The sequence below is a fragment of the Crocuta crocuta genome, unplaced genomic scaffold (assembly GCF_008692635.1).
Source record: "Crocuta crocuta isolate KB4526 unplaced genomic scaffold, BGI_CrCroc_1.0 scaffold587, whole genome shotgun sequence".
NCBI lineage: Eukaryota > Metazoa > Chordata > Mammalia > Carnivora > Hyaenidae > Crocuta > Crocuta crocuta.
The window spans coordinates 2,721,153-2,740,783 of record NW_027532403.1 but is presented as its reverse complement, the minus strand read 5'-3'; the positions used below and the strand labels follow the sequence as shown (position 1 = coordinate 2,740,783).

The window sequence follows — 19,631 nt, the reverse complement described above, 5'->3', positions numbered from 1 at the left end:
ATAATTTGGCTATTGTTGAAAGTGCTGCTATGAACATTGGGGTACATGTGCCCCTATGCATCAGCCCTCCTGTATCCCTTGGGTAAATTCCTAGCAGTGCTATTGCTAGGTCATAGGGGAGTTCTATGGTTAATGGTTTGAGGAACCTCCACACTGTTTTCCAGAGGGGCTGCACCAGTTTACATTCCCATTGCATGATATATATATTTTTTTAATTTCTGAGAGAGAGAGAGAGACAGCGTGAGCAGGGGAAGGTCAGAGAGAGAAGGAGTTACAGAATCTGAAGCAGGCTCCAGGCTCTGAGCTAGCTAGCCCCGATGCGGGGCTCGAACCCATGAACCATGAGATCATGACCTGAGCCAAAGTCGGATGCTTAACTGACTGAATCACCCAGGCACCTCGTATGGTATTTTTTTAAACATAATTAAAAGCACTCCAAAGTCATCCAAACAGAGGTCAACCACACCCTCAGATCCTTAATTGTGTGGAAGAAATTTGGTGGACTTCACATGTGCCTGAGTTGTAAAACCTTAGCAATAATACTCTGGTCTCAAACCTTCATTTTTAAAAGTCATCTGAGATTCCACACTTGACCTAGAACAAAGCAGCAATTTTTCTGAATCATCTCTGTGCCTTCGCGTCCAAAGTTCCCCTATACTTTGAGACCTGGGGGACAGGGTCTCAAATTGGATATAAGTCTCTTTTGCCAAATCATCTTCCCAAAAGGATTCTGACCTACATTGCAGTTTACAAACTTTGTACAACAGGAAAAAGATCAATGGCAAAACAACAACGCAGGCAGCACCACTCACCACAATAAGGAAAGACACTTGAGAATCACCTTCTTCTTCAACTCTGTCAACAGTAAAGGTGATACATTGGTCCTTCTGAGGAGGCACTCCCTTAGGACAGACACATGCTATGTATTGCTTGCCAGGCTCCAAGCCATCTATGGTTACTTGGTTCTTGCTGGAGTCTGCATTCAGCAGCAGCAGGTCCTTCTCTCCATACTTGGAATACAAGACGGTCACCTTGGACTTATGTGTAGTGTTGACAGTGTTCCACATCAAAGTCGCACTCTCTTCAGTCTTGCTGACTACCCTGAGATTTTCTATTGTGGCATTTGTCTCCATTGGCATTGCTTGATCCAGTGATGCCAACTCTTCTTTTTTACTTGCACTAGCTGAAGGAAACTTACTTCTACCCATCTCCACCTTTAAATTTCTTTTCCCATCTGGGTGGAGCTGGAGTGACTGCTGGCTGGCCATGGTGGGGTTTGTTGAAATTCTGGTGCTTAGAGTTGTGGTTGAAGAAACAATGGAGGAGAGGAAAGGAGATAAAGAGAAGAAAGTACTGGAGGGAGGAGATGAAGTAGAAGTAGAAAGAAAAATGGAAGAAGCAGGGGAGGAAGAGGAGTTAGGGGACCAGGGAGATGACAGTGACCCAGGTGCAGATGTAGATCTAGATCCTGGCTGGACTTTTTGCTCAAGGTGATCTCCAGTTCTTTCAGGGGCGTCTGATAATACAGTGGTTGTGACAACACCAACCACTGTCACAGTAACCACAGCTTCTGACATCCCAGCCAAATTTTTGGCCTTACATTTGTAATCCCCAGCATCCTTGTAAGAAATGCCTGTCAAACTTATTATGGACCATCTGATTCCTTCCCCTGGAGATTCCTGAATTACTGTAAGAAAAAATATATATATACTCTGTGAGAAAAAAAATGCAAGCAACATGCCCACTGATCTGGTTCTACATGTATCCTTTCACATAACCCAAGAGTGAAATGGCACACTGAAAGTCTCTGATGGCAGGTTTCATGAGGTCTCTATGGGGAATGGCATTTTAAAAAGACATGGGGCTGTGAATTGGGAGACTTGATTTTAGTTAATGTTGGTCCACTGATTAATTTTTGATTTCAGACAAGTCAATTAGTGTCTTTAAGCCTCTGTTACTATATTTTTAAAATAAGAGAAGACAAAGTAGTCTCAAAGATCCTTTCCAATTTTAACTCACAGTGGTCCTATAAAATGGTTATTACAGGATCTTACTTAAATATTTCCCAAAATATTTTTTCATTATAATAAAATTCTATCTATCTACATAGTCAGATGGCATAGCAGATAATTTTCTGGCATAGAGGAGTCATAATTAGTATTTTCAATCTTACATTTTATATTTAATCTGGATAGATTAGTAAACCATGGATTCTATTATTTGCAGAATAATATACAGTTTTTGCAAAATTGGAATTTGACTTTCCTAAAGACTAAAATCTAACATATTACCATTCTGTCTTGGTTTGTGAATCTTTGTGAAGAATAATAATGTACTATCCTAGTATCCCAAACTTTAGCTTACTACCTTATGCTGTGGGCCATTTACTATCTATTTGTAAGAATATTAGGCCTTAACTATTTTTAATTCCATATGGTTTCATTATTTCTACCTTGATTTACCTTTAATTTTAGTGAGTTTTTAAAATATATCACTCTAACTAATCAGAATATCACTATTGAAACTAAGGCCAAAGCATTGAGTTGGTCAGAATAGGATCTAAAAAGTATATATAACAAATATTTCCAAAAATTATATACTTTTTGCTTCATAATGAGGTTTGCTTGTAATTTAAATAATGATTTAAATAATCATTCAAAAATGAGAAACTTGTATGAAAATCTTTTTTAAAGAAAACTATAACAGATACACATTTTAAAGTGAGCCATATCCCAAGATGATGCAGCAAGACAAAGGCCTTATTTGCAGTCATCCATCCACTGGATCATGTTGTTTTCTATCTAAAAAAAATCAGACTGTCTAATTTCATCTATGTAGTTAGATAAACTGAGGAAAAGATTAACCAATAAAATGAACCTTTCAAAGTCCTTTCACCCAATAATTTTGGTGTATTTTATGAGAATTAACTAGCCAATTTCAAATCACACAAAAACATGAGTTTCAATCCAGGCTTTTGAAAACATCTTGTTTTATAGGCCTAAATTAAGAAAATACCTGTATAATTAACTGGCGAGCTGTCAGCTCTGGTCCACGTGAGCTGTGGGGTAGGCTGGCCAGTAGCATCACACCGCAGCAGAACGTTACTGCCCAGAGCAGATGTGATCTGGGTGGCCGACGTCATCACCGATGGCTTCAAGCACTGTTCCAAGCCAGCCCGCTGAAATAAAACCCCTGTCAGGCGCTCCGGCTCACTACAAATCATCAGTGGATCAAGAAGCACCACAGCACGGTCAGCAACCTTTGACAACTCGATCATTTTAGAAATGTGACAGTCACAGAACCAAGGGTTGTCCTGCAGACCTAAACCAGAAGGGAGGAAAAGACTGATCAAGCTTATTATGTTGACTTCAGTTTACATCACAGCCACTTGGGCATGCAAGCGTTTGCACTGTTTCCCTAAAAGTAGAAGTGCTTTGAGGGATGAAATGGGAGTCACCTCACTGTCAGTTTTGCCCTGCAGTCTGCTTACCTGAATGATCACAGCCTGTCAGGTCAGATCCTTAATGATCGTAGCCAACATCTATTGAGCACTTACTCTGTACAGGCCTCTGTTCTAAGCACTTACCTCTTTTGTTTCATTTAATCCAAAAATCCTATGAAGACGAGCATTAGTATCCTCACTTTAAAAATGAAGAAGCTGGGATACAGAGAAATCAAATGATCTGACCCAGGTCACATAGCTAATCAACATCTGACCGAAGATGTTAATCCAAGTACCACAGAATACTATAAATACACTGATAGAGAGATTTCTAGAGTGCTACGAAATACCTGTATTACTGTAAGTATTGGGTGTGTAGATAGACACCTAACTCTGCCTGCACTATGTCATGGTTTTGTGTGATCTGAAGACCTTTGGAGGTAGGACAAGTTCTGTGTAGCATGTAGAGTGAGACACAGGCAATGTCAGGAGGTAAGACTGGAGACTGGGAGAGGCTAGAATCGAGCTTGCCATGAATGCCATAGGTGGGGACTGTGAAGGTGCTCTGCCCAAATCGCCCAGCAGGAGAGAAGCATCAGCAGCGTACAGTCAGCTCACAGCCTCCGGTGAGAGGACCGCCTCAGCCCTCAGAACTGTTAGCAGACGTGTTTTGGCCTTCAAGAAGGCTGTCAGTGAGAGCTTTAAAGGCAAGCGAGGAAAATGTAACTATTGGAAACCAGAAGAAAGGAGACGCTTTTATGGAATGGCAGAAAGTTTAGAAACACTGCCGCCTGTAGTTAACATGGAAAGGAGAAAACACATCCAAGGATATCAATGTTCTAACTAATGATATTTCCACACAGAGTGGTGAAACTGCTGCCTGGTTCTCCTTGCTGCTGGTAGTAAAATGTGAAGGGCAGACAACAGCTAAAGGAAGAATTGTTAAAGGGGCCAAAACTTGCGGGGTTCAGTAATAAAATTGCTTCTTACTTCCAGCCTCTCCAAAGGTCTCAAATTAAGAAAGGGCTTCAGAGTAAAAATCAACTCCAGGGATAGTGAAAGCATATAATTACTTGCTAAGATCCTAGAAGCATCTAAGGTGGTGCTTCAGAGCCTTTGGTCAGACAAAAATGTCTCTAAGGATGTTAAGGGTGATGTCCTATGTAAATAAGGTGCAAGGTTGAAAGAGATTTATCTCAGAAAGATTTATGGTTGTGGCTTTTTATTAATGGAGTAGATTATACATTGATTCATAACAGAAAACATAATCATAATTTTTAAAAATTCTAACGGTGTTGGAAGATTTAACTGTTCATTCATAAATTCTATTTGCATCTCTTTATGTCTATTTTTATTATAGCACTTCATGACTGGTTCATATTTTCTGCCAGTATTTATAAAAATTTACAGTCTTTTTTATCTTCTATCTTAGAAATTTCACTTCTTCCATGGGGGAATAACCTTGAACTTTTTCCTCTTACATTTAGTGAATCTATGACCAGCTCTCTAATATCCAGCTTGCCAGCAAATGTCAAATTCATTCTGTCATGTAATAATTAATATGTGGATAATACTTTTTGCCCTCAAAACACTTGTTATGCTAAATTTTAGCCGAGTTGTAGTCCCAATTTGGCCGTGCCAGGGGAAACCTAGCGTCAATTCAAGCCTGGTCAGTAGTGGGAACTCCAGTGGGCCCAGGAACCAATTTCCTGGTTTCCGATTGGATTCTTTTCCGCTCCTCAGTAGTGAACAGAACCTGCAACAATTGCTGGAAATCATCCCAGGTGGGCTGATGAGTGAACAGAACAGTTTCTAATAGATTAATAAGGGTGCGGGGATTCTCTGAGAATGGAGTGTTTTGAGAACTCTAATGGTACAGATCACTTGTGGTGAAGGGCCAGTAATGGTGAGGCTGGTTGCCCCGATCATCAGGGGGGGCCTGTGGCCCTCAGGGGCAGGACAGTAGAGTCGGGTCCCTCAGGTGTTATTCCATGGCAGCTTTGAGTCCCTCGGGCGGGGCCCATTTCCTCCGATCCCAGGGCCGCTAGGGCCGGTGGGGCAGGGAGTGCCTGGTGGTTCGGGTGGCGCCTTTGCCCCTCCTGCTGGGCCCTGTGGAGGGGATTGATAAGGAAGGGGAAAGATTACTTCTTCTTCTGTTCCATCCTGTAAGATAGGGTAGAGCAGCGCAGAGGGTTTAGTTTCTTTTTTCCGTGGCTCCAAAGCCCTGGAGGGCGGGTGCTTTTTAGCTATCGCCAGGACCTCAGGTTTCTGTGGAGGCAAGACATTTTTAATCTAAGGGGGTGGGTTATCAACCAGATTGGCCCAAACCACAATGTCCAGTAGCCATCTCACATTGAAAGTGGGCCATTCTGAGCTGCAGTAAGTTTGAAATGGACCTTTCTTGACAACCACTGAGAGGTTATGGGCTATCATTAAGTCTAGGGGTTTGGATGAAGTCTGTGTCATAGCATCAGTCTCAGTCACAAGATAATAGACACCAACAGAGAAAATCAACAACCACAGAAAGACACAGACATAGAAGGCTAGCCAACAGAAAAGTAAGACGCTGGCCTCACGCCGATTCACGGTACCAATCCGCTCCATCTTTCACCAAGTTCCTCAGAAATTAGGGGCACCGAGTCCCCTCCACAGATAGGGGCACCAAATCCCCTTCACAGATGGGGCCCTGGAAGTCTTCACAGGGTCCCCCGTGGTCACAGCCCTGTGGTGCGTCCGCCTGACCGTAATTGACCACTTGCAGATACTAATTTGTCCTGAGACCAAGAATAGAAATAGACAGAAATAGACCAGACACCTAGAGACAAACAAGTTCTTACTGGCCAGTTGACCCTTCAGTTTGGGGGTCCTGGGGGTCTTGGGGAATCCCGGATGAGCCCCCAAATGTTGTGCCCAATTCGCGAGTCCCCAAAGACCACCAAGGAGCTGACACCGATGCAAGTACAAAAGGGTTGTTATTACAAGCTTAAGCAGGGGCTCACCCGTCTACCGGTGTAGTGGCAGCAGGGGGAAGCCCTGAACAATAGCGAGTAGGGTTTTTATGGCATAAGGGGCGGAGGTGTTACAGTGCACATGTTGTACGTATAGCATCATCACATAAGTACCAATTACACNAGACCACAGGAATGTTTTTTTGATTAGCTGATCTGAGGGCGGTCTGAGGATGGCTTTAGCCTTGAGCAATCTGAGGCTTTTCCTGGGACTGGGACTGGGGCTACGTGCAGCCCGAGGTTGCTCTTAATGGAGGCATTAATCTCAAAATGACGTTACTTAGGCTCTTCATCAGCAAACATCAAATTCATTCTGTCATGTAATAATTAATATGTGGATAATACATTTTGCTCTCAAAACACTTGTTATGCTAAATTTTTGCTTTACGAAAGAATAACAAAACAAGTTGACAGTTACTGTGTGTTTCCTGTATGGCAAATAACTATACTTGTCAAGAATTGTAAAGGGTCTGAGTTTTATCCAAGTTTAGGGTGACCGGTTGGCAGAAGACACAAGACTCCTGATCAGAGACGAAGGAGCTCTGGAGGAAGACATTATTATCGTCCTTATACTGGGCAATGAACATGCCTACCCTTTGTTCTGGAGGGAGATGTATCTTTACCTTCCAAAGCAGTTCTCTACTTAAACATCCTTAAAAAGATAGTTCAGAACAAAAGGCAGTCAGTGACTGCCTCTGCTCACAAGACGGGCAGAAATGTGAAAGACTGTGGCAAATAAATTGTCTTCCAGCAGTGCTAAGTATGCTGAAGGATTTGTCTACCTCAATCCTGACAAATAGCATGAGGGGGATAATATTAGCATCATCATTTTAAAGAGGAAAAAGCCAGCACTCAGAGAGGTTAAGGGATCTTCCCGTGGTTACACAACTGAATATAGTCAGGATTTGAACCTCAGTGTCTTGATTTTAAATCTCTCATTCTCAAGCACTGTATGTGTCATACTGAGGAAGCTCAGGAAGCTAATATGATTCTTCGAGTTTCACATCAGAGGATGCTAAAGCACAAAGAGATTACTGTCTTGATTCTGTAAGTAGCTTAGAGTCCTGACTAAATCCTAGATGTTTTAGCCTCCTAATCTACTACCTCTTCCACAATAACTCATTTCATCACCTAAAAACATCTAGAGCCACAGGTAGCAGCTATGGTGCTGTTATCTATAAACACATGTCAAAGCGGCGATGTCCGGAGCACAAATGTCTACACAGGAAGACAAACTTCCAAGTTCCAAGAACTGGACCATTAACAGGTTTATTCATGCTTTGAAACTGTCATAAAAGTGTGCTAATGGTGAAACGAAATTCTCTTAAAAATTAATCCAACTGGTTATTCTAAAAGTTACATAAAACAGGAAAATATTTTCAATCCTTCAAAAATATATTGTTTATTCTAGCTTTGAAACATCTAAGGTCAAAGGCACAACTTTTAAATCCTGAATAATAATAATGACCTGAGTGCTGAACACATTCATCAAATGTTTTGTTTTTTTTTTCTTTTGGGGACAAAGGTACAAGAACTCCCTGAAGTTAAACTGTTATTCGCACTGCATTCCTTCAAGGCAACACACCTACCACAGTCACAGTAATTTGCATTAATTAATTTAGTTTATGTAACTATTCTTGGATGGGGCAAACCAACTTAGCCTTATTCCTTTTCTAAGAGGATAATGTTCTCTATGCATCACAGTACTTGAGTTAAATGTGCTATTTTTTTGTGTGTGAAAAGTCAGCGATAAATTTCTGTACAAAAGTTATTCTATAAGCTCTTGAAAGCAAAGACCGTGCCTTAGTCCGTTTTGTGATGGTAATGGTGTCTAACAGTTCAAGGGGGAAAGCAAAGTCTTTTCAACAAATGGGTGCTGGAACAACTGGACATCTATTTGGAAAAAACCTCAATCCCTACCTCACACTATAGTCAAAAACTATTTGAGATGGATCACAGTCTTAAGCATAAATGCAAAGAATATAAAGCCAGAAACAATATAAAAATTAAAACTATAAAGAAAATATAATATTTCTGTGACTTGTAGGAAGACAAACATTTCTTAGATGAGACACAAAAAGCACAAAAAAAACCTGGTAAATCAGATGTCATTAAAATGTAAAAGTTTCTTACCAAAGACAACATGAAGAAAATGAATAAACAAACTACAGACTTGGAGAAAATATTAAGAATACATATAACTAAATGGGCGCTTGGGTGGCCCAGTGGGTTAAGTGCCCGACTTTGGCTCGGGTCATGATCTCGCTGTTCCCAAGTTCAAGCCCCGAGTTGGGTTCTGTGCCGATAGCTCAGAGCCTGGAGCCTTTCAGATTCTGTGTTTCCCTCTTGCCCTCTGCCCCTCCCTCACTCATGCTCTGTCTCTCTCTCAAAAATAATAAAATAAACATTGACAATTTTTCAACAAAAATAATAATACATATAACTGACAAAAAGGCTTTTATTCAAAATAAAAAGAAAAACAATTTTAAAAAATTATATACTGGAATAAAGGAATATAGCAATGACCAATAGCCCAATGAAAACATTAGTTATCAGTGAAATGCAAATTGAAATCACAATGTGAAATCACTCCCTGACCTACCCACCCCCAGGGGATGGCTGAAGTGAAAAAGACTGACAACATCAAATGTTGGTGAGGATGTGGAACAAGTAGACTATTACACTGTGCTAGTGTCAGTGTAAAATGGTACAACCTCTTTGGAAAATTGGCAGTTTCTTAAAGAGTTATATAGCCATCTTATGACCTTGCGATTTCAATCCTAGGAATTTATCCAAGAGAAATGGAAAAAAAGTACTACAAAAACCTTTGCATAAAAATGTTAACAGCAGCTTAATTCATAATAGCGAAAAACTGGTAACAGCCCGTGTGTCCAAAAACAAGAGAAAGGATATACAATTCATACATTCATAAAATTGAATATGACTCCCCAAAAGGAACTATTCATACATGTAGTGACATGGATGAATCTCAAGAACAATAATGCTAAATGAAAGAAGCTAGACACAAGAGTGTATTTTATATTATTCCACTTACATAAAATTCTAGGGCAAACAAAATGAACCTATTGTGATAGAAATCAGACTCTGCTGACAGCTCAGAGCCTGGAGCCTGCTTCAGATTCTGTGTCTCCCTCTCATTCTGCCCCTCCCTGCTCCCATTTATCTCTCTCTCCTTCAAAAATAGACATTAAAAATTACAAAAAAGAAAGAAAAAGAAAAATAGTGGTTGCTTGGAATGGAGGAAATTTAGAAGAGGCACAGGGGAACTTTCCAATGTGATAAAAGTTTTCTGTATCTTGATAAGGGTGTGGGTTCTGAGGAAGTATACCATTTATCATCATTTATTGAGTTGTGCACTTAAGATCCATGGGATGCAAATTATACTTCAACTTCTCAATTTAGAAAAGGTTTGAAAAACAAAAGAATGATAATATCTCTGGAGACAGACTGAACTTGAAGCTTGACTCTGCCTCTCCATCAGCTATAAAAAGGTGGTAATAATTACAGACCCACTTTATGGTGTTGTCCTGAAGGCTGAGATACTGCCAGGGAGTCCTTAAAAGAGCACCTAGCAAGGAGTCAGCCTAAACTGTGTGGATTTATATCCTTTGTGCCTAGCAAAGAATGAGCATGCCAACAGGGACTGAGGCATGTTTGTTGAATTAAATTAATGCCATTTGAGAAAATTTGTGGGAATACTCATGTGGCTACTGCCCTTCAGGCAAACTTCATTCTAGTTTGGAGAAGAGCTTATGTTTGCAATTGAGCAAATTTGGGTACCCGTAAAAAGCACCCAAGAAAGCATTTTATGCCCTCTCCTACTGCATGCTTTTTCTTCCAAGAGTGTTAAGCCTTACAGAGTCTGCATGTATAAGTATTTGTTTATTCCTGAGAAAGAGACCATGGAAATTTACCTGTATTGCAAATCAGAAATCCAGTCTAGTTTCACAGTTCTCTTAAATGTTTATTTGCAAGACGTTCGCTTATGTTTTTATGATACGTTAGAGGATAATTAGATTAAGTTGATATTTCTACTCATGTAAAAAGAGGGGTAATGGAAAAACCTCTCCCTAATTTTTTTTATATTAAGTGAATATATGATTTAAAGAGATAGTAATGCATACAGGAGGAAACTAACTAGTATTATTACATACAGTATCTCACATTACAAAAGAGTATGAAAGAGCATGTTGTTCTAGAGCCAAACAGCCTGTATTCACACCCCAGCTCCATCAGTGTGATAAGTAAATTAGGGCATGTGCCTTAACTTGTGTCTCAATTCTTCTTCTTCTTCTTCTGTAAAATGAGGATGAAATGATACTTCATACAGGATTAACATGAGACTGGAAGAAGTTATATCTCTAAAGTATAAGAACAAGACTTGGCCTTGAGTAAGCACTCCATCAATATTAGCTATTACTATTACTGTTACAAACAGAACCTCTGTCTGCCTACAATAATATACATGGTACAATAACAATTAAATAAAAGCAGAATGTATTCCACCATAATAATAGAAAAGCAAATTCTATAGGGTACCGGGAAAGATATAATTGCTACTTAAACCCTGAGTTCTAGGAAAGCTAGAACTGGTTCTCATCACCATATTTTAATGACAAAATTGGAAGACTCCACTATAGTTAAAAAACAAAAAAAGCCAAAATACAGGAGCCTTCTTTATAAGACACTTCTATCTCAGTCACAGCTGCTATGGATTATTGTTGGTCTAAAATTATAACCTCAGAGACTGTCTACCTCATATTCTAAAGAATTATCACATAAAATATAATATTCTCATTACAGTCCTGTGAGTCAGAAAGAGGGAGTGAGTCCTCCCATCTCCATTTTCCAGATGAGAAGCCTGAGTTTTCTGTGTGTGATTTACACACATGAGCCAGTCTTTTTTTTTAATTTTTTAAACATTTATTAATTTTTCAGAGACAGAGCACAAGCAGAGGAGGGGCAGAGAAGGAGGGAGACACAGAATCCAAAACGGGCTCCAGGCTCTGAGCTGTCAGCACCCATTAACCATGAGATCATGACCTGAGCTAAAATTGGATGCTTAACTGACTGAGCCACCCAGGTGCCCTGAGTCAGTCTTCTTATTAGAGGAGAGCATTTCTTTCCCCTTTGTTACATAGCAGGCAGTGGCTTTGCTAAGATCAGCAGCCACATATGGTTGGGCATGTTTCAAAATATCTGTTGTTATTTATTTTCATGATTATCATCATTATTATAAAATTAATGCATGACCAATGCAGAAATATTTTGAAAATACAGAATACTGAAAAGATGTCCCACCACCCAAAGAAGAGAATTAACCAGCTAGTGTATTTTTCAATCTTTTTCTTTGCACATTTTATTTGTATTTGTTTGTTTTATTTTAGAGAGAGTATTGCAAGCAGGGGAGAGGGGCAGAGAAAGAGAGAGAGAGACTCCTAAGCAGGCTCTATGCTCACTGCACAACCTTGAGATCATGACCTGAGCCAGAGTCAAGAGTCAGACACTCAACTGACTGAGCCACCCAGGCGCCCCTCTTTGCACATTTTAAAATAGTTATGATCATGAATATGTACAATTACATACCCTCATTTTTCTTTTTTTTTTTTTAAATATTTTTATTTATTTCTAGGAGAGAGAGGGAGAGAGAGACAGCGTGAGCAGGGGAAGGTCAGAGAGAGAGAGAGGGAGACACAGACTCTGAAATAGGCTCCAGGCTCTGAGCTGGCAGTCAGCACAGAGCCCGACGCAGGGCTCGAACCCACGAACCGCGAAATCATGACCCAAGCGAAAGTCGGACGCTTAACCGACTAAGTCGCCCAGGCGCCCCCTCATTTTTCAATCTAATGTTATACCAAAAGTATATTCATGTCACCTTTTTAAAGAATCTGCTTTTGAAGAATCTGGACACTGAAGCATAGGTAAAACTGTTTATCTCTGTGGACTGTGAAATTTCATAACCCTTTCCAATTTGATCCCTAAATTTTCATCCAGATTTAACTCACAGCCAGATTTAACTCACAAGGTAAAAAAAATTAATGTCCTATAAATCAATTCTTCATAGTGATATTTGCAATATTAGTGACTAGTCATTAGAGAACTATTAATAAGAATTTATTAATTTGACTTTATTTTCTATCTATCTCTATTTAGCAATTTTATTAGACCCAAGAGTTGCTTTCAAAGAAATTTAGAAAATATGTGTAGAGAAATAGAATCTCAATGTTTAAATTAAGACAATTTCTAGCTATTAGTCTTACAAGGACTAAATTATTGTCTAAAATAGAGTAAATAAATACTGCAGAATAGGTTTACACAGTGCCTGTCATGGTGTACATAAGAAGGACTCCACAACTATTGTTAAATTAAACTAATATTTTCCCTAATCTATCCTCTAATACTCCTTTTATTCTCTAATAAAAATGTTTGAAATACTAGATAAGCAGTAGGTAAACATAAAAATAGCCATATAATAAAAAATTACATGACTTTATCTGGTTCTTATTACTCATATTTTTATTCTCATAAGCACCAAAATGCATTTACATTTGAACAAAAGCAATGCTAAAATCATTTAAGTGCTGCCATGGCACTTTCCTTTTATCAAAAAAAAAAAGTCTCAAAGCTACCTTTATTTTATTTATAATTTGCTTCAGCAAATATTTGAGCATGTGATATTGGTCAGTAGGGATTCATGGCACAAATTTAGCATCAAGTTGCCTCTCATGACAGAAGGTTTATAAGTCATTTCTCTGGCCAAACACCCAGTTCTTTCCTCCTGAGAAATACAACCTCTCCTGCAGCCCTGACAGATGTAACTGGTGAACTGACGACATAGCCTTATTGGGTGAACAAGAATTTAGGAAATCAACTTGATCAGAGCCTCAGGCTTGTGTCACACAAAAGTGTGAAAGACCTCACTGCCCACAGATACCCGTGAGAAGGGTCTCGGTTCACTGATTTCAATCTGGCAATCACATTTACCATGTATTCACCATGTGTAGAGCGCCATGCAAAGTACTGTGGGAAGATACAAGAAAAGGAAGAGAGAGACTTACTGGAAGGAGTTTACACTTTAAGAACCCAAGACAAATACTCATAGAACCTAAACAAAGTCAAGAGCAAAGTCTACAAAACATATCACAGTTACACTAAGAGACCAAATCCATTAATGACACCAATAACTGGTGTCTTCATCATTTCTTTTTAGATTAAGAAAATTTGGAAGCTCTTCTCCCTAACTAATTAAACTACTGCCACCGCATAAAGCTGCCAGTGCCCTCTTCCCCTTCTGAAGAGCCTGATGAAGAGCTGAAAAGAGAACAGAACAAGTTGACTGTGGCAGAGCATGGAGCATTGATATGTTCACAGAAACAGGGAAAGTTGGTAGATTTTGCCACTCTGCCCAGTATCTCTAACAGTAGCATCAGTCTCTCAGTTTATGAAGCTAACTCTCCTCCCCACTCCAACACATACACTGCCGCCCTCCTTCCAGCACTCATACAGAGCCATTACACAATACACAGGGTAAATGGGTCAATTGATCTTAGGTCAACCAATAAAGTGCCATTCCATCAAAAGTCAAGTATAGAGCAAGAAGCCAAATTCAATAAATATGAAAAGACTGAACAATTGAAGGCACGCAAAGCGAATTATGTGGACTTGAGCAGCCCAGAGGCTTCTGAGCTTACCAAGAATAATTCTTCGTGGCGAGAGGTCCAGGCTACGTGACGATGTTGTAAGTAAGTGGGACCAGCTCTCCAAGAAATCTGGTGGTAGTGTGGTTAGCCTGTTGCTCGATAAATCCAAGTAGGCGAGGTTCTTCAGGTACCTGACCACCTCATTAGGCACACTGGTTATTCTGTTGTTGTGCAAATCCAGGGTCCTCAGCTGGGGCATGTCCAACAGAGATGCCCAAGGGAAAGCTGCCAGAGAATTTCCATCCAAGCGCAGCTCATGCAGTTGCTTTAGATTGTAAAAGCTGCTGGGATCAAGGCTGGCCACGGAATTGTAAGTCACCCAGAGGTACTGGAGCTCCACCAGGTAGTAGAAGGCCTCTGCGGGGATTCTGCGGATGACAGTCTTCTCTATACGTAGCTTCACAGTGTCCACAGGGAAGTTCATAGGGACCTCGTTAATATCCAGGTCATTACATAGCACCGACCTAGTGTCACAAAAACAATGGAAGGAAGCCTGTTTCCCAAGACCCACATGAAAAAATAATACTTGAAATGTGCATCAGTTTTTCATTTCCTACTCGTTTTCACGAAATATCTGTTCAGCCTGGCTGACCTATTCATAATTCATCACCACCATCATCTTCTTTCAGGTTGAACCACATGAAATGGCCATTTTTGTAGGTTGAAAATGATCAAATGTCAGCAATTTCATGTGGTTCAACCTACTATTGATGGAACTCTTTATGTGTCAGACCTGTGCAACACACATCACATCTGCCTTATTTATCATCAACAGCCCTATCAGGTAGATACTGGGTAATAGGTAAAGGCACTGGCTTTGGAGTCTGGCTGATCTTGGTTCAGATCTAAGCTCTGCCACTTCCATTGTGGATATGAAAAGCCACTTCAGTCCCTCAAATTCATTTGCCCATATGGCACTGTTAGAATGATTAATTGAAATGGATGTAAATTTTAATACCTTCCTGGCACATAATAGCCACTTAATGGGTGTCTGTTATTTTTATCAATCTCATTTTTGCAGATAAAATAACTGAGGCCCACCAATGTGAGGTAACTGCCCAAGGTCACATAGCCAGTGGGTTATACAGCCACCTATTAAAGCCACATCTGTCCAACTCTAGGTACACATTTTTAACCTCTTTAGGAAATGACCCATTTTTTCCAAACCCCTGTCAAAGTTATAATTGATCCCTTTTAAATAACTTAATTTTAAAAAGGAAGGAAGGAAGGAGAAAGAAAAAGCAAGTGAATGTTCACACTAGATGCTTAAAGTTGAACTCTCTTCTAATGTACCAATGCATTGCTTTCAGCCAAAGGAATAAACCAAAAACTGCAAGTTTATTCCTTTTACCACCCACTAACTTAAGTGACCTTGAGTAAGTCACACTGTGACCTTATTTAGTGGCACGTGTAAAACAGGCATAGAAAAACAAGCCTGTCTCATGTGTGGGTATAAAGTATGAAGAATCAGAGAATTTAGATTCATTTTAACCTGAAAAAAGACCTATTTATCCCTCATTTATACTCACCCACACTGGATTGCTGAAAATGACAATAAAAGTTTTGCAAAGCATAGTTTAAATTGTAATACATTATACTTGTAGTACATGATAACAATGAAACAGCCATTTGGTAAACACACAACATTAAATCAGTGAATTTTAAAAGCCAGTGTATAATGTAAAGACAAGTAGGTAGCAGAAAGCTGGGATGTACTGACAGTGTCATCTCCTTTGTATTCCATAGGAGACTATGGAATCCTTGGAATTCTCTAGGAACATCTCTTATTATTTTTTCTTCTTTTTTTATTTTTTTGGAACATCTCTTATTCTTCATCTCTATTCTGAATTACAATTTTCAGGGCTACTTTATACCAGAATGATCTGGGTTTTACTCGTTAAGTCAGCATTTCAGTGTAATGGGAGAAAGCCTGGATAGGAAGCTGAAAGACATAGCATCTTTATCAACCAGTCACTGCATCAGCTCAGTGCTGTGACCTTGGATAAATCATTTAATCTCTGTATGATTGTGTATCTTTGTTTATAAAATGACAGCAGTCAAACTTGATTATTTCTAGAGTCCTTGCCAGGCATAATATGCAATGGTTTTTATAAAATGCGTCAATAATGGGGTTATCATGGAAGGAAAAACATTTCTGTGACTGTTTTCTCAAAAGTATCCTGCCCAGAGTTATTAACTGCTTCATATCTTTTGCCAAGTAGGTCTTTAATTTGTTACATTCTTTTCTTGTCTTAACCCACCCAAAAAGATGCAAAACATTGGTTAAGTAAAGTTCAAACAGTAACAAAACAAATTACTCAATAATGTGTTTTACTTATTGTTTCAAGATAGGGGCGCCTGGGGGCTCCATCAGTTAAGCACCCCACTTCTGCTCAGGTCATGATCTCGCAGCTCATGGGTTTGAGCCCTGCATCAGGCTCTGTGCTCACAGCTCAGAACCTGGAGCGTGCTTCCTATTCTGTGCCTCCCTCTCTCTCTCTCTGCCCCTCCCCTGCTGGCACTCTGTCTCTCTCTCAAAAATAAATAAACATTAAAAAATAAAAATAAAAATAAAAAATAAATTTGTAAGACGTATATTGGGCGATTCTTTTCACTAATCATTTTCAATGAGAGGCTCACTGTTCACTTCAACCGAGCCACAACATACTCTGGTGGTTATTAAATATCCTCCCCCCAAAAAAATCAAGTTCTACTATGGTTAGCTAACAAGAGTTCTGGTTTGCATTTAGCTTTTATCTCAAAGGACTCACTATATTATAAGTAAGTAATTATTCTCACTCCACAAGCAGATGTTAAAGCAACCCAGAGATTAACTAACTTCCATGAGCGCCCCACCCCCACCCCCAGTGTCTGCAATAGACAAGGTTGATCTGTATCTTTGGAACTCCTTTTCTTTGTAAACTCCAATACCTTAAAATGAAAAAGTCTAATTGTGAATATCTCTAACTTCACTGTTGTGATCTTCCTTCCTACTTTTTAAGGTATATCCAGTTGGCATGAATAACCCCCATGTGAAATGGGACATCAGGGAGGCAAATACTCTGGGCATGTCAACTACCTCCTGCTTGGCCCTCCCTCTCATGCTTTCCGTAAACAAACTGAGCTGGCCACACACATTTCAGTGGTTTGACCTCCTGAAAGGGACATGTTGTGAATACCAGTACAATGAATATATTTATAACACAAGAGTCTCAGTTTGAGAGCGTTTTAAGAGCTAGATTGCACAAAATGAAAACAATGGAGTAGCCGACCTGGCATTAAAAAAATTAAGTTAAAGCTTATGTAAATTAAACCCTCTCTCCTCTGATACCTGGCAACAAGCCTTTCAAAATAAGGCTGCCTAGTTGGAGTTCTTTTCCTCAGAATCATTAGAATACTTAGTAGCAAGGAGAGGAGCATACCTTGATCCTGTGCCGTCATTTCTGCCATGATAATCGCAGGTGCACTGTGAAGGACAAGAACAGCTCACTCCCTCCAAAAAGCTAATAAGCACAATGCACAGACATGCTGAAAGACGCATCGCTCCTTTTAGAGGTTATTTGAACAAAAAGTAAAAACCAAATCCTTAGCTTCAGACACTGGTGCGCCAGGAATGCAAACAGCCATTTAGTAACAGCAGATTAGATAGGATTAGCTGAGATCTGTAGTTACTTAACCTTCAAGTGTATTTTACAGGGGATCAATTGACCTAGGTTTTGAATATGGTTTCAGCGAAGTAACACACTCCAAGGAAAATCAAAATCAAGCACATGTTAAAAAAATGCCAATAGTTGCCCGTATCCAGATTTGCAAGGAAATGGCTATTAAGTCCTTTCCTATGAATGTAATTGCTACTATACCTTGAAGATACACTTAATGTTAAAAAAACATTTCAATGTTTTAGGGGTGCTAAAAAATACTGCAGCTTATTTATATAACATTATAAATTTTAGTTTTTGTATTTGTGATCTCCAAAAACAAAGTAAACAAAATCCAGTACCTAGATTTTTTAGGCAAAATGCTTCAGTCCCCCACTGAGTAGCAGGACCCAGGCTCTGGTGAGACTGTGTCCTGCAGCTCTCCCACTGCAGTGTACGGTTTATCCCAGCATGTTTGTTTGTAATGAAGGCCATTATCTTGGTTCAAGAATATGTTTTATTCTAAATTAGTTTCCCAAGTTATGGGCATCAAGCCAGATCTGAAGATCCATGTCTTTTAGCAAAATTAGGCTCTATCAGACAACAAAAATTAAATTCAATAATTAAAAACTACCTCCATTCTCATAAGACGAAAAATCCTCATGGACAATTGATAGTCATGGATTTAGTTCATGTGTGTGCATGTGTGTGTGTATTGATAGGCCTTCCCTGATGACATACATATATCATATATATTTAATTTAATCTTGCTATTGTATTGGGTGGTTCTATCAATCATCTTTAAACCAAAAAACTTTTTAAAAAGGAAATTCTATAAAAGCAAGAATATTATAGAAAGTTTTATTTAAAACTGATAGAATGCATATAAAAACAAAGTCAGAAAAAAATGTGCTCAATTAAAATAAAATACTGTAGATTTTAAATGTCCATTATTTAAACAGTGTTACATTATCATACGATGCTTAATGGTTATTTCAAACAACAAATATGTGAGTCTACAAATGTATTCAACATTCAACAATTTTTTTATTGAGTGTCTACTCTGTGCCAAGCAACAAGGCAACTACGAGCTAAAGATACATCAAAGAACAAGTATACAACTATCAATAGATGTTTTCAGTTAAGCAAAATAATAAGTTCTACAGATGTGCTGTCAATGCTGTATTCACAGTTACCAACACCATATTATACACTTAAAAACTGGTTAAGAGAGTAGATCACATGTTGTGTTCTTGCCTCTATAAGTTTCAGACAAAATAGGAACAAAAAAACAAAAACACACCAAAAAAACCACTCTGATTAATTCTAGTGGAAAATATATGGAAATACATATACAGAAAACTGTTAGTTGAAAATGCAGAATACATAAAAATATACACAGAGGTTATATTACTATATAAAGTAAATATGTGCATTAACAAATGTGATTTAGAAGCAATAGTGTTTAATATTCATTTGTTTATTTTGTTAAATAGTATGTTAATATTTACATCAATTTTTTTTAAATGTGAAATGATAAAAATGTTTTCCATCTAGCTAGGAACATCCAACAACTCATTTCTGCAATTTACTTATTGAAGACTNTATTATTATTATTATTAATTTATTTTAACATTAAAATAGTTACTATTTCTAGTCTAATGGAGGACGCAGGCAAGTTACTCGGTCATTGATACAGAGTAATGAATGCCATGATTGGGAGAAAGAGAATGGGCCTTAATCTCACGTGCCTAGATTCATCATAGGAGGTGGACATAAGTTTACATAATGGAAATAAAGACGCATTCACTACAGTAGCCAT

General features: G+C 38.9%; 1 protein-coding gene across 1 annotated transcript; it reads right to left on the bottom strand.

The window, feature by feature from the left end:
* Nucleotides 1–530: 530 nt before the first annotated feature.
* LRIT3 (leucine rich repeat, Ig-like and transmembrane domains 3) lies at nucleotides 531–17,712 on the bottom strand. Its single transcript, XM_077778444.1, has 4 exons — nucleotides 17,594–17,712; nucleotides 14,163–14,635; nucleotides 3,016–3,321; nucleotides 531–1,687 (listed from the first exon to the last, which is right to left on the bottom strand). Exons 1-4 carry the CDS (start codon nucleotides 17,710–17,712, stop codon nucleotides 531–533), a joined length of 2,055 nt encoding a protein of 684 aa, XP_077634570.1.
* Between the last annotated feature and the right edge of the window lie 1,919 nt (nucleotides 17,713–19,631).